Source organism: Puma concolor, chromosome C1 (genome assembly GCF_028749965.1).
Source record: "Puma concolor isolate L17-30 chromosome C1, mPumCon1.1.hap2, whole genome shotgun sequence".
NCBI lineage: Eukaryota > Metazoa > Chordata > Mammalia > Carnivora > Felidae > Puma > Puma concolor.
The window spans coordinates 29,389,802-29,405,146 of NC_141674.1; the positions used below are offsets into that span (position 1 = coordinate 29,389,802).

A 15,345-nucleotide genomic window follows, 5' to 3' on the forward strand; every position below is an offset into this window, starting at 1 on the left:
AGAGGGAGGGGTTATGACTAAGGAAGGTGTTGGATCAAAGGTAGAGTTGGGGGTCTCTGGTATTTACTCGTGGCTTGAATCTCTGCTGAACAGCCTTTATAAGAGCCAGTAATTCCTGAGATCTTTGCACCGATCTCTGCCTAAGCACTTTGCATATATTAGTGTAATTGATTTTCCAACAACGGTATGCAATATATATTTTTAAATATATTTTTAAATATTTATTTTTGAGAGAGAGAGAGAGACAGAGAGAGAGAGAGAGAGAGATCGAGAGAGGCAGAATCTGAAGCAGGCTCCAGGCTTTGAACTGTCAACACAGAGCCCGACATGGGGCCTGAACTCACGAACTGCAAGATCATGACTGAGCCTACGTCAGGGGTTCAGCTGACTGAGCCACCCAGGTGCCGCATGAAATATGTATTCTTATACCCATTTTAAGGATGAGAAGATGGAGGTACAGAGAGAGTGAGTTAACTTGCCAAGGGCAACACAGCTACTAACGGCAAAGCCTGGATTCATATCCAGTCAAATGTCAAAGCTCCTTATGCCAAAAGAGCTTAACTGTCAGGCCCTGCAGCCTCTTAAGTCATTCAACCGTATTAAGCCTCAGTCTGCTCATCTGTGAAGAGTAGTGGACTCCCCTGTCTCACAGCATTCTTGTGAGTCTTCAAGGAAGGTACACAGTAGGTATTGAAGAGGTGGGACTCCCGCCCTGCCCAACATATTCCTTCTCATGGTCAGTTGTTAAGTTTCTGCTGCTGGGGCCAGGAATCTGGAAGCCAGAGAAAATTAGATTTCTGACTTGGCTCAGCCTGGGGGAGGGATGCTGGTGTAGGGCAGGGGCTTTGTCCTTTCCCCTCCCCATTTCTAGCTCCCGAGTGGGCTCACATTTCTGTTGGTCCAGGAGGACAACGTGCCCCAGGAAGGTCTAGGGATCAGCCACATGGACTCCTTGTTCCCGTTTCCCATCAGTCCACCCCCCACCCTCCCTGTAGGGAACAGGTGTATTTGAGCAGAGGCTGGAAGCAGAGCCTGATGGCTGTATGACTAGCCTTGGGTGAGTGGGAGCTGGTTGTCTCTTCACCCACCAAGGAGGCCCCCACCCACCCTTTCTTATCTTGTGGTGGAAGGGGGGTTGTTCAGGGTCTCCCAGCCATCTTTCACCTTGGAAGTGTTTTTAAGACAAGGCAACAGCCTGACAACTGACAACTGACAGGTTTCTCATGGTTTCCTCTGGGTGCTGAATCACTCCTTGATGCTTGTGATCACAAGCCCTCCTTCCCCCAGTGAGAAAACTTCCTTCCTTCTCTGGGCGTATTGCCTGCTCTTACCCATTGGGCTGCCTGGAGCCCCTGCCAGACCTCATGGCTTAGCAGACAGCGTCTTTTAGATTGCCCAGAAACAGTCTTCTCATGCCCCCAAACCTGGTGATGCTCTGTGGGTGCAGAGGGTGAAATGAATATGTGTGTGTGGGGTGGGGGGGGGAGTGGGTAGAGGGAGAGCTAACATGCTAAATACTGACTATATGCAGGGCACCATGCTAAGTGCTAGTCGTTGCCTCCTTGGGTTCTCACAAAAGCCACAGGAGTTGGTTAGATTATTATCGCTATTTGATAGAGTAGGACACGGGGCTCAGAGAATTTGATGATGTGGCCCTAAATTCAAGCTGATAGGTTGTGGGTGTGCAATTCAATTCCAGGGCTGATTCTTGGGCCCACTTAATTGAGCTGAGACTGGGAAGGTGGGCTAAATCATGAAGGACCTTGTGTTTCAATGGTTAAGTCACAAATGAGGTGGAGGTTTTGTTAACATATGTGCCTGCGTTGGGCAAGACTTGGACGGACAGGCAGGGAAAAACTTGTCACGTGGCCGATCTCAGCTACTTTCAGCTTTGTCGTACCCACCCGTCTACTAGACTCGCACTTCCTGGGACTGAGGAGAGGATTTCCTCAGAGTGCCTCAGCTGGAGGAGTGAGCTCTGTCATGACAAATGGGTGCTATTATAGGACTCGCTGAGGGTTAGCTTCGTGTAGTGGAAAAGAAACCAAATGCCTCTGAAGAGCTCTGCTGTGCCCAACCCTCTCTCTATCCTTATGGGTAGGTTTAGTAACAATAGTAGTAACAACAACAACATCCATTGCTCCGATTGACTGTGAGGTTTTTTTTTTTTTTAATGTTTATTTTTTTCAGAGAGGGGGGAGGGGCAGAGAGAGAGAGAGAGAGAGAGAGAGAGAGACAGAATCGGAAGCAGGCTCCAGACTCTGAGCTGTCAGGGCAGAGCCAGACATGGGGCTCGAACCCACGAACCGTGAGATCATGACCTGAGCCGAAGTTGGACGCCTAACCGCCTGAGCCACCCAGGCGTCCCGACTGTGAACCTGTTAAGAGGTGAACGCGGCAGCAAACACCTTAGACATACCATTTCATTTCATCCTTGCAACAATTCTGTAGGTAATAGTATTATTACCACCATTTTACAGATGGGGAGACAGAGGTTAAATGAAGCTAATTTTGTCTTGGCTGGTGGCTGTTAGCATCAGATCACACCTGTATGGTTTATGGTCCTAATCATTACATTGTGCTGCCTCTGATACCCGTCCTGTCAGCCAGCTGCCATGCCCCAGAGGGTGTGAGGGACTCCAACTTTACAACTACTGTAAGGGATAGAACTCCTTCATTCAACTGTGAGTCTCTTGACGGCCCTGTGAAGCGAGCGGTGCACGCTATTATTATCCTTGTTTTATGGACGAAGAAAAATGATGCTCATTAAAGTCAAGAGACCTGTCAAAAGTCACAGCTGCTGGTAAGTGGCAGAGCCAAACCTGGTTTTAAGGTCTCCTGTCCCTAGAACGCTCTTTCCTGTACACGTTAAAATTCACACGGTTCCTGCCTCTAAACACACCGTATAAATAGGGCAAGTGGAGCAGAGCTGTTTGGTGACTGCACATGCGCACACTCCAAGCACGGCTCAGCCCCGGGGCACTGCCAGCCACGTGTTCCCAGGTGACCACGCGGAGCGGAGCGCGAAAACGAGAGATCTGGGTACACGTGCACAAGCTCTGGCGAATGAGAACTTAGTCTTGCAGGGTCACGAGACTAGACCTAGGAAACTACACTTCCCAGAAGCAGCTCGCGCTGGACGCCTTTGCTAGATGACGTAGTTCCGGGAAGGCACGGGTCGGATAGGCTGCGGGGAGGAAGTGGGCGGTTCTAAGCGTCTGGCGCCCTGGCCTACTTCCGGTAGGATCGGGGTACTAGGCGGCTGAGGCGGTGCGGAGCTGGCGTTGTCTCCTGAGCTTTTCCAGGCGTGAGTAGCGATGGCAGCGGCTTTTCGGAAGGCGGCTAAGTCCCGGCAGCGAGAACACCGAGAGCGAAGCCAGGTAGGACCGCACAGGTCCCACGAGCGCTGGGCCGTGGCCCCGTGTGCCTCCCTCACCCCTTTCTCCTCCTCACCTGCGGGACCAGGTCCCTTTGGCGCGTCGCTGGGGCACGTAAATAAATGCAAATATATGCTAATGATGCCGGCGTGCCTGGGGCGGAGCCTCGAAGCCTGGGGAGGGGAGGGGGGTCGTCGTTCCCGTTCCCTGCCTTACTCCCGACCGGTTCTTTGGGTATAGTCAAAGCTGTCTTGCGGAATTTCAGTGCGGAGGTAGTTGGGTGAGACGCCGTGTGTAAAATGCTTGACCTGGGAGGAAGGTGAGGCCAAAGCGCATACCGGCTGGAACTGGAACCCCCATCTAAGGGTGCAGAGCCCTGCCCACTGCGTAGGGGGGCGGGGGTCAGTAACCCAAGAGATCGGTGCTGATAATGTAACACAGACAGGCGTGGGCTTAGCGCATAATCTTATGAAGGTCCGCCGTATACGCTTTTTATGTCTCAGGCCATTATGTTTTCCATCCCCATTGTACAGGTGAACAAACTGAGGCCCAGAGAGCAGAAGTGACTTGCCGAGTCCTAAACCCCAAATTCAGGTGGATAGACAGTTGTAGGACTTCTGTGGAGGGTGTGTCTGTGTTGGGGAGGTTGAGTAGAAACTAGTTTAATATATGCAGAACCAGCGCATCCATTTCACTGTGCTTAAAAACCACATATACAACCTAGTTATCTGGTCCAACTTCATTTTGCAGGTGGGGAAGAGAGGGAGAAAGATGTGTCCAAAGTTGTGTTATTCACTGATGGGGGAAACTAAGGCCTCCTAACCAGAGTCAGTCTTCCTCCTTAATAGCATTTATCAGATATTTATTGTGCACTTACTGTGTGCTCAGTCGTGTGCTAGGAGCAATAGTGCAATTTGCCACCTAATTGTGGTACCTGTTTGAACCTATTTGTGGGCCTATCTAAAAGTAATGATAGGGGTGCCTGGGTGGCTCAGTCCTTGAGCGTGACTCTTGACTTCTGCTCAGGTCATGATCCCAGGGTCATGAGATTGAGCTGGGCTCTGCCCTGACAGAGTGGAGCCTGCTTGGGATTCTCTCTTCCCCTCTCTCTGCCCCACCCCACTTGCTTGCTTGCTCGCTCAAAATAAATTAAAAAAAAAAAAAAAAAAAAGTAACGATAGCAGTGTTTGTTGTGGGCCAGAGCCAAAAGTGCAGAATGCTTTACTTGTTATCTCATTTAACTGTTGACACCGTGTGGAGGTAGGTACCGTTATTTTCTCACATTTGCAGATGGGGAAACGAAGACTCAGATAGGTTAAGTAATTTGCCTAAAGACATACAGCTGTAGTTGGCAATTGGCAAAGCCAGAAATCAGACCAGGAATCCAGAGGCCACTAAAAGATGAATAAAGAGGCACCTGTAAAAGGGGAGCCTGGGTGGCTCAGTCAGATGGGTCTCCGACCTCAGCTCAGGTCATGATCTCATGGTTCTTGAGTTCGAGCCCTGCTTCTGGCTCTGTGCTGGCAGCTCAGAGCCTGGCGCTTGCTTTAGTTTCTGTGTCTCCCTCTATCTGCCCTCCCCCGTTCACACTCCATGTTTCTCTCTCTCTCTCTCTCTCTCTCTCAAAAATAAATATATATGTGTGTGTGTGTGTGTATATATATATATATATATATATATATATATATATATATATATATATATATAAAGAGGCACCTGTATAAGAGATAGCACAGGAACACTGCCAAATGAGGAATTTGAATGGGAAAAGTAGAGATGATGCGGGAGCTTCCTGGTGAAACTTGCTGAACTTTGAAGGAAATGATAATAGCTGTCACTTTTTGAGCATTGATTGTATGTTAGGTACAGCCCAACATGCTGTACAAGGATGATCTCATTTAAATCTACAGCGTGTCTATGAGGTGGATGTTATCCATATTTTCCATATGAGGACTCTGATGCTTAAAGAGGTTGAATAGTGTATCCAAAATATCAGTTGTAAGTAGTTGGTTTGGATTAACAGAGAAAGGGAGGGGCAGGAGAGAATCCCAAGCAAGCCGGACGCAGGGCTCAAACTTGTGGAGCTGGAACTCAGGAACCGTGGGACCATGACCTGAGCCAAAACCAAGAGTCGGACACTTAATTGACTGAGCCACCGGCACTCCAGAAGATGGAGGGCTTCTAAGGCTGGACATAAGCATGACACGGTCATGTTTGAGTAGGAATAGAGGATCTTTGTGGGAGAGGTAAGAAGAAGGCCATGCTGGAAAGATGGGTAAACATGTTGACCAGGGTACTCTATGTCTGGGTAAAGTTTGGACTTTATGCCATAGGTTCTTCACTGAGGTGGTGGGCCAGCTACTGAAGATGTTTTGTATGGAGGGAGTAGGTATAATTAGGTGAGCTACTTCAGATGCAATGGCCAGTCTTCTTCTATAACTCAGATCCCTTTGAATTAGCGTTTTTGTAATTTTTGGGTAGATAGCCAGTATCTATGATTCCTGGATTGTAGAATATTTCTGTTTTGAATTTTTTTTTTTTTTTTTTTTTTTTTTTAGTTTTAGAGCGAGTGAGAGCATGCGTGGGAGAGAGGGACAGCAAGAGAGGGAGAGAGAGAATCTTAAGCAGGCTTCATGCTCAGTGTGAAGCCGGACACAGGGGCTCAGTCCCATGATCTGAGCTGAAGGCAAGAATCGGATGCTCCACTGACTGAGCCACCCAGGCCACTCTCTAGTTTCAAAAAAAAAAAAAAAATTTCTTTTTTTTTTTTTTTACATTTATTTATTTTTGAGAAACAGTGAGACAAAGCATGAGCAGGGGAGTGGCAGAGAGAGGAGACACAGAATCTGAAGCAGGCTCCAAGCAAGTGGTCAGCACAGAGCCAGATGAGGGGCTTGAACGCACAAACTGTGAGATCATGACCTGAGTTGACCTGAGGTCAGTCGGACGCTCAACCGACTGAGCCACCTAGGTGCCCGGGCCACCCTCTGGTTTTAATTTTTGAGGAACCTCCATACTGTTTTCCACAGTGGCTGCATCCATTTTCATTCCCACCAATAGTGCATGAGGGTTCCTTCTTCTTCACATCCTCGCCAACACCTGTTTCTTGTGTTTGTTGTGTTTTTGATTTCAGTTTGGCTGTTATTTTAATTATTGAATTATTTGTTGCATCATTTCAAGGATAAAAATTGAGAGAGGTAACTTAAAAATGTCATCTGCTAGTATTATACAAGTTTAAACTTGTGTGTAGTATTGTGTTAGAAGTGTATGTACCTTCTTGGGGAGCCTGGGTGGCTCAGTCGGTTAAGCGTCCGACTTCAGCTCAGGTCACGATCTCACGGTCCGTGAGTTCAAGCCCCGCATCGGGCTCTGGGCTGATGGCTCGGAGCCTGGAGCCTGCTTCCGATTCTGTATCTCCCTCTCTCTCTGCCCCTCCCCGTTCATGCTCTGTCTCTCTCTGTCTCAAAAATAAATAAAAAAACGTTAAAAAAAATTAAAAAAAAAAAAAAGAAGTGTATGTATCTTCTCAAAAATTGAGATTATTCAGAGCAGGAGAAGATGCGGTCTCTTGTGGGAAAGAGCACAGACTCTGGCCTGACATAGAGTGGGTTCTGGTTCTAGCTTTGCCAGTTATTCTGTGTTCTTGGGCAAGTCATTCTCTAAACTTTATTCCCCTTTTGGAAAATTGGGATAACAATCCTATGTTTTATCTACTTCTCCTGTTTGTTGTGGGGATTAAGAGATTGTGTGTAACGAGCACAGCAGATTGCTTTGTAACAGAGTACGTGCTTAATAAATGTGGTCTGTTATGATGATGTGGGCAGAAACATCTAGCACAGATACTGACATATATTAATTGCTCAACAAATAGCTTGTAGAAAGATAATACCAAGATATAATCCTTGTGCCTTCCATGCTATCCAAGTTCTGTGTCAGAAGGGTATTCTGTGTCACACTCGGTTTTCTCTCTTACTTCTTACCAAAGGAATAATGATAACAGTAAACATGTGGTGGGTATTTGCCTTGTGCCAGGCCAGGTGCCAGCACTGCCCCCTTACAGAGGCTCATTTAATCCTAATGATAACCAGGGGAAGCAGGTATTGTTATTCTCGTTTTAAAGTTAGGAAACAGCAGCTCAGAGAAGTGAAGTGACTTGCATAAGGTCACAGGTTGTTAAGAGGTAACGCTTGGATTTGAACCCAGTTCTTGGACTCTAAATTTAGAGCCCTTACCACAGTTGCCTCCCTGTTATTATATTTTCCCTTCATAGTATTTTTTAAACCCTTGGATTAAGGCTGTAGTAATTTTAGTACAGCTGGCAACTGCTTGCTTAGTGCCGAGTCATTGTTGCCTCTCTCTGTCCTTAATAGGCCAGGAAACCTACTATGGCAGTGCTTATGACCTCTCTGGCGTCCGTATAGTACCTCTCATCCTTGGGCAGAGCCCAGTGGGGGAGGGAAGGGAACAGGGTAGCAAGTTGGCTCCAAGGACATGGATTTACTGAGCACTCCAGAGACTCTTGTTCTTGTGAGGTGTCATGTTGATTTGGGCATGTGTTTGCTGGGGGCACTAAGCACTTTCTTTTTTTTCCCTTTTGTCTTCTAGCCTGGCTTTCGAAAACATCTGGGCCTGCTGGAAAAAAAGAAAGATTACAAACTTCGCGCAGAGTGAGTTCGGTTTCCCGGTAGAGGTGCTGCCAAGAAGGTTGACCACTTCCCTGCACGGCAGCTGGATTGCCCAAGTGTCTGACGGGGGATAATTTCCTGCCATTGATAAAATGGCCAGAACGCTGGCAACCCGTCAGATACTTGTTTGTGACCCTAAACTTCTCTCTTTGTTTGGGCAGAGCGTTATTTATTTAACTACGGTTGCACTGCGAATTTTTTCTAATTCTGTTGTTCCAGATAGTTTGCTCATAGTGGCTTTGATTTGCCCCTGCCTTGGTGTTTGAGCCAAAAGCAGAATCTCTTTTTTTCTCTCCCTTCTCTTGAAATGCAAGATAGAATCTAAAATTCCAGTTGTTGAGTCTCTTACATCACCCCGTGTGTGGTGTGGAATGAAGAGATGTGAAAGATGGATTCATAAGACTGAGCGTGGGTGATAATGAACTCTGAAAACATTTCATAAAACAATTACCTCTATTTTTCTTCTTTGGCACTTTATTTGGAGAATAAATTATAATTATTTGTTAACTATGCATGTCAGCTGAGGTCCTTTTGTGCTCCTGGTACAGATGGTGATGGATTAAGTGGATTGCTCTGGGTCCCAGAGTTAAGGCTAATAATGATAACTGAGTGCTATTATTGGATTAGGTAGTGTTTTGGGAGACTTGCAATATTTACACTTATTTATTCCTCCCAACAATCTTCTGGGATACTGTTCTCATCATACCCATTCTACAGATTAAATTAAGATGCAGATTGGTTAGCTAAATTATCCAGGATTACTTAGCTAGAAGTGGTGGAGTTAAGGTTTTAATCCAGATAGTCTGGCTTCAGAGTCCACGATTCTAGTCAGTATGCTATTCTGTGCTGTGTAGTTTTGGAACCTTATTTGGTCAGTTGGTGCCCAAGCTTGCATCAGAACCCTTTCTTTTTTTTAAACGTTTATTTTTGAAGGGGAGAGAGACAGAGCGTGAGTGGGGGAGGGGCAGAAAGACAGGGAGACACAGTATCTGAAGCAGGCTGCAGGCTCTGAGCCATCAGCACAGAGCCCTATGCGGGGTTCAAACCCACGAGCTGTGAGATCATGACCTAGGCCGAAGTCAGACGCTTTACCGACTGAGCCACCCGGGCGCCCTGATCAGAACCCTTTCTAATGAGCTTTAATATGTGCTTTCTTTGGTGTTTCCCTCTAAAGATGTAAAAAGCGCTAAAACATGTGAGATGGGGACAGTTTCAGGTGAATTTTGGGATAAGAGAGTAGCCTACAGTGACGAGATCTCAACATTAGTGACAGTGGAGCCTGGATCAAATCTAGTCATTGCTCTGGCTTTTTTGAGTTTCATTTTGTATGAACTTTAGATGCTTGTAAAGTGTGCTCTTGTGGGTTTTTTTGTTTGTGCTTTTTTGTTTTTGGATTTTTTTTGTTATGAACTTCACTTAAACTGCCTTTTAGTGACTACCGGAAAAAGCAAGAGTACCTCAGAGCTCTCCGGAAGAAGGCTCTTGAAAAAAATCCAGATGAATTCTACTATAAAATGACTCGGGTTAAACTCCAGGTGGGTACCTAATGGATCAGTTGGTATTCTGAGCTCCAACTCAATAAAGAAAATAAGATGGGGGAAGAGATGGAGAGGAAGGAGCCTTGGCCTTTATTTAGCCCTTCTCCACTTGGTCCAAATGCTCTTGGTCAGTATCCAAGGCAAACTGTCCCTTCATGAACAGCATGCATTTCTACTCCTGAATCTGAGTTGTCTTATGACTGGAGCTCTTCTTTTTTTTCCTTAATTTTTTTTTTTAATGTTAATTTTTGAGAGAGAGAGTGCAAGTGGGGGTGGGGGACAGAGAGGGAGAGAGAGAGAGACAGAATCCGAAGCAGGCTCTAGTCTCTGAGCTGTCAGCACAGAGCCCGACGCAGGGCTTGAACTCACAAACCGTGAGATCATGACCTGAGCCGAAGTCAGACTTAACTGACTGAGCCACCCAGCCACCTCTGCCTGGAGCTGTTCTAAGAGTGGATGATGAGGTGCTAAATTGAACATGCATCTAGGGGCTTAGTACATTGGACTGCTGTTGTAGATGGCATTCAGTTGTCTTTGTTCCAGTCATAAGCTATGCTGACAGCTTATCAGTGATTTTAATCTAAGAGGGACTGTATCTTTTAAATCTGGATTTTAGGATGGAGTTCACGTTATTAAGGAGACTAAGGAAGAAGTAACTCCAGAACAGCTGAAACTGATGAAAACCCAGGATGTCAAATACATAGAAATGAAAAGGGTTGCAGAAGCTAAGGTAACAAGTGAAGCCCTTTGTTCTGTTGTATTTTTGTTAAGGAAAGAAATGCAGATTCAGTGACTTCAAATTATAAGTTGATTTCTTCTTGAAGTACTTGTGTGTGGTATAATGATTTAGAAGTGTAGTCAGTATGGTAGAGTGGAAAGAGTTCAGATTTGGAAATGAGACAGACTTAGGTTTGAATTCTGGCTCTGCCATTTATTAGCCCCATGATTATGGACAAATTAACATCCTTGAGAGATTGGTTCCTCATTTCTATTTCATGGGATTGTTGTAAGGATTAAATGAGTTTTGTGGAATGTGTAGCCCAGTCACTTAACTGTGGTTGGTGCTTGATGGATGTTTAGCCGTTCTTTAAAAGAATGAAGCACATTTTTTTGCTGGCTCGTGATAATGATGTGAAATGGTTTACACTTTTGACATTCATCTCTGATACCCTGGAAGAACCCAGTGTAAAATGAGATCCTGTTCTGTATTCTAGAAAATTGAAAGACTGAAATCAGAGCTCCATCTGCTGGATTTCCAGGGGAAGCAACAGAATAAGCATGTGTTTTTTTTTGACACCAAAAAGGAAGGTATGAAATGTTTGAGGGTTTCTGGGATAGTCTAGCATGTTGGTGTATGTTTGGTGTTAGTGCCTTAAGAATTGTCTTGACTTTCAGTTGAACAGTTTGATATTGCCGCTCACCTGCGAACAGCCCCGGAACTTGTTGACAGAGTCTTTAATAGACCCACAATAGAGACCTTGCAGAAGGAGAAAGTGAAGGGGGTTACCCAGCAGACTCGACTTAAGGTAATTTTCTCCGTTGTTTTCAGGTCTGAGCTTAGGAGAATCTAGGATCCACATCCCCCCCCCCCCCCCCACATTTACTATAATTAAGGAAAGCTCATTAAGTTCCCTTAGAAAAGTGGAAGGAAGATTTGATGATGGGATGGGAATGGATGAAGGTTCCTTGGTTTTTAAGATTGGGGGGTGTGTGGCATAGTGTGGCTTAGTGGTTGGAAGCTTAAGGGTTTGGCTTTATTTTTTTTAATTAAAAAAATTGTTTTAAATGTTTTATTTATTTTTGAGTGTGAGAGTGTGAGTAGGGGAGAGACAGAGAGAGAGGGGAACAGAAAATCCTAAACGGGCTCTGATAGCAGCAAGCCCAGTGAAGGGCTCAAACTCACAAACTGAGATTATGACCCAAACTGATGTCAATCAACTGAGCCACCTAGGTGCCCCTGGTCTGGCTTTTAGATTTGCATTTGAATCCCACCTCTCGCTCTGGGCTTTGTGCCTTTAAGACTTGTGACTGATGCCTACCTTGTAAAATGCAGAGAGAGGAGGGGACACTGAAGATTTAGGGATTTGGTATATTCTGATATTGAACCTTCAGCAGCAAATACACATCTCAGAAAGTATTTACATATTATACATTTGTAACCAGAATTTTGTATTGACTTTTCCTTATGGTGCTTTCCATCACTGTAACTGGGTTTGTGCAGAAGACATGCTTTTTCTCAGAGCCTTCTGGAGTTGAACTCTCACTTCTGACTGATTCATTAAAAAAAAAATGCTGTCAATGTGTTTCAAGCAGACAGCTGTTCTGTTTTGATTTGAATCATTTACACCGCATCAGCTTTGCTTCCAATGTTTAATTTCACAGCAGTTTCTCTAGCTCAGAGGCAGCTAAACTTGCGTTGGTAATATAAATACCCCTAATTAGTTTGACTATATTGGGTAATCCCATAAATTTGACAGTCTGTGTAATAAAGTGAAAACAAAAGCTGTCTGAAACCACTGCTGCGAGACTATGCTAGAATTGGTGAATTGTTTAAATCTGAAGCCCAGTGATGGTCCCCCCTTGTAGATAACACTTCCAGCTGAGGAGCCGGCTGACTAGTATTCTCGTGATAACCCTGTTTGTCAATTAGTTGTATTTTCAATTAGCTGTGTCACTAACACTTCTCAAGTGTTATGGTGGTCCCTAAAGAGATTAGTGCTCCCAACAGAATAGTTCACAGACATGCCTTGTAAGTTGGAAAGATTTGGATCTTGCTGTTCTTGTCCAGTGGTGTTGTTTCTTCTGGTTGTTTTGTTTAAAGCGAAAATATTTTCATTAAGAGACTGATGGTGGATTGTAAGGGAATTTTTAAAGCAAAAATATTTTCATTAAGAGACTGATGGTGAGTGGATTGTAAGGGAATTTTTAATCTCTCTAACTTGGAGGGGTGGGCAGCCCATGGATGAGCTGTAGGAAGTCTGTGAACATTCTCATTCCACACAGACATTTTGTGCAGATAGGCATATGCGTTTGCACAAATTTGCACCAACACACATACACATTTATTTCAGGAAAGAATCCACAGCTTTCATCAGTTTCTCAGGGGTTCATGATTCCCCCAAATTGAAGGGCCACTGGCCTTTGAGGGGATATTTCAGCAGTGAGAATTCTCAGGTCAGCTTCTGCTGAAAAAGTCCTGCTCTCTGAGTTCTGTGGTTCTCAGACACCTGCACACTGTCCATTAGCCTTTCTATTCTCTGTTCACTTTGTGTAGGGTTTCCAGGATTGGCTCATTCCTGCATTGCCTTAGGTAACCGGGACGCTCACACAAAGGTCAAACAGCTTAGTGTAGTAGTGGAAAGATTCCTGGGACCCGTGAGACTCGTGGGACAGTCCTGACTCTGTTCCAGGTGAACCTTGTGTCCCTGGGCAAGTCTCCAACGTTCTGTTAGCTCTAGAATCTGGTGTTCCTAAAATGGGCAATTTTATGGTCCCTTGTGTTGATTCTGAGTAAGGAGGAGGGAGTTGATGAAACCATTTATGCATTTGGACTTGAGTGGATTAAAAGCAGTTTTTAATTCATTTTTATCTTGTTAATTTTATTGAAAACGGGTGTGTATTTCTTCCACAGCGGATAGCTAAAGAAAGGCAAAAGCAGTATAACTGCCTGACGCAGCGGATTGAACGCGAGAAGAAATTGTTTGTTATTGCACAGAAAATTCAAACACGCAAAGATCTTCTGGTAAGGAGAGAGAGCCTTAGGCCCTTCCTTTTATTTTATTTTTTTTCCTTTCTCTCTTGTAAAGGTTTTAACTTAGACTGGATTTCAGCTGTGTGTAAATCAACCCCAATGAAAATGTCTGCTCCTCAGGGGCAGTGGTTTGAGCCAGTGTCTGTTACTCTGACAGTGTTGAAATGTTCCTTGATTAAGAAGGTAATAAGGGGCTTATTAGTCAGTGCTTTGGAACAGCAAAGGGTAGGATCAGGTAGCATATGAACTTTATAGCTTATGAGCAGCTATGTGTAACATTTAAGCAGGTTAACAAAGCAGTGTGTGCCACTCATTGGTGTTTAAAAATAGACAACATTGTGTTGTTAAATAGCACAGCTAAGGATTATGTGATGCTCCTTTCATATTAGTACCATTCCTCTAAATGTCAAATTCTTCAGCTTTGTAGATCGTTCAGATCTGCCTTTCTCAACTAGGGTTCCGTGTGAGAATAAGCCCTACAGAAAAATGATTTGACTCCCTGTCTTCTCAGTTTTTCTGGAAACTTCAACATAGTAGTAGCATTATAGATTCCCAGGGGAGAACATGATTCACTGCATCTGGGGATACTTGAGGGTAGTAGGGCTTTGTCCTTCCTGTACTTTGAGAAGGACTGAATTAGGGGCTTTCCAATAGGTAGTTTATTAACCTTCCTGTTTTACAAAATGCTATCCTACCATTTACTGGTAACCTTTTTAATCTTTTGTAGGACAAAACTCAGAAGGTGAAGGTGAAGAAAGAAACAGTGAACTCCCCAGCTATTTACAAATTTCAGAGTCGTCGAAAACGTTGAAGTGGTACAGATGAGCTTTGTCATTCCATACAGAAGAGAATTCCTTTTTTTTTCCCTGAGTAACTTCACATTCCATTAGCCTGAATGACATGATTTTTCCTGTTTGTAATTTTATTATAGATCTGACATGTGATATTTTTCTGTGGACACCATTAAAGCCCCTTCCCATGTCTTATTGTTTTGAGGGTTGTGAAATCAGCCTTAGTTTTATATTCCTATATATTTTTTTCCTTATGAAAGTTATATAATCTTATTACTGCAAATTTGGAAAATAAATGAATTCTTCCCTAATCCCAGTACTAATTGAGGAACAATAAATAGTTATTAGTGCTAGCAGCTAGGGCAATGAAAGTGAACAAAACTGTGAGCATTCTGGTTTATTTCCTCCATTCTTTTTTTTTTTTTTTTTTAAGTTTACTTATTTATTTTGAGAGAGCATGAGCAGGGGCAGGAGAGAGGGAGAGAGAGAATCCCAAGCAGGCTCTGTGCTGACAGCAAACTGAGATGAGCTGAGATCAAGAGTTGGATGCTCAACTGGCTGAGCCACCTAGGCGCCCCTATTTCCTCCATTCTATAAAGGTGTGTACTGGTTTTTAATTACGTTTTTGTGTTTTGTAGTTGTAATTACAGTAAACAATTTTACATCTTTTTTCACTTCAATTCTTCCATTTTGTTACATCACTTAATTTTTTATTTTTTAAAGTTTACTTCGAGAGAGAGCGTGTGCATACATGCAAACAGGGGGGAGGGGTGGAGAGAGAGAGGAAGAGAGAGAGAATCCCAAGTTTGAGCCGGGGGATCATGAGCTGAGCTGAAATCAAGAGCTGGATCTTCAGGGCACCTGGGTGGCTGAGTTGGTTAAGCATCTGACTTCGGCTCAGGTCATGATCCATGGGTTCGAGCCCTGCATCCGGCTCTGTGCTGACAGCTTGGAGCCTGGAGCCTGCTTCTGATTCTGTGTCTCCCTCTTTCTGCCCCTCCCCTGCTCATACTCTGTCTCTTTCTGTCTCTCAAAAATGAATAAACTTTAAAAAAAAAAAATTAAAAGTCGGATGCTCAACCAACTGAGCCATCCAGGTGCCACACATCATTAATTTTTTAAAAGTAGTATATGCTCATAGTAGAAATTAAAATAAATATTTTTAATGCTTGTATGTTTGATTTAGTGGGCAGACTGATTTTA

At 44.3% G+C, this 15,345-nt stretch overlaps 1 protein-coding gene across 1 annotated transcript; it reads left to right on the forward strand.

Moving 5' to 3' along the window:
- Positions 1 to 3,221: 3,221 nt before the first annotated feature.
- Positions 3,222 to 14,811, forward strand: UTP11 (UTP11 small subunit processome component). Its single transcript, XM_025934985.2, has 8 exons — positions 3,222 to 3,380; positions 7,983 to 8,044; positions 9,495 to 9,597; positions 10,217 to 10,330; positions 10,815 to 10,908; positions 10,996 to 11,126; positions 13,232 to 13,342; positions 14,079 to 14,811. Exons 1-8 carry the CDS (start codon positions 3,318 to 3,320, stop codon positions 14,160 to 14,162), a joined length of 762 nt encoding a protein of 253 aa, XP_025790770.2. The 5' UTR covers positions 3,222 to 3,317; the 3' UTR covers positions 14,163 to 14,811.
- The last annotated feature ends 534 nt before the right edge of the window (positions 14,812 to 15,345 follow it).

Bases quoted from the DNA above. Each gene is read 5' to 3' on its own strand.
- UTP11 (XM_025934985.2), top strand. From the start codon at position 3,318: ATGGCAGCGGCTTTTCGGAAGGCGGCTAAGTCCCGGCAGCGAGAACAC. The intron at 10,331-10,814 runs GTAACAAGTGAA...TCTGTATTCTAG, and splicing joins AAAGGGTTGCAGAAGCTAAG to AAAATTGAAAGACTGAAATC. The intron at 11,127-13,231 runs GTAATTTTCTCC...TTTCTTCCACAG, and splicing joins CCCAGCAGACTCGACTTAAG to CGGATAGCTAAAGAAAGGCA.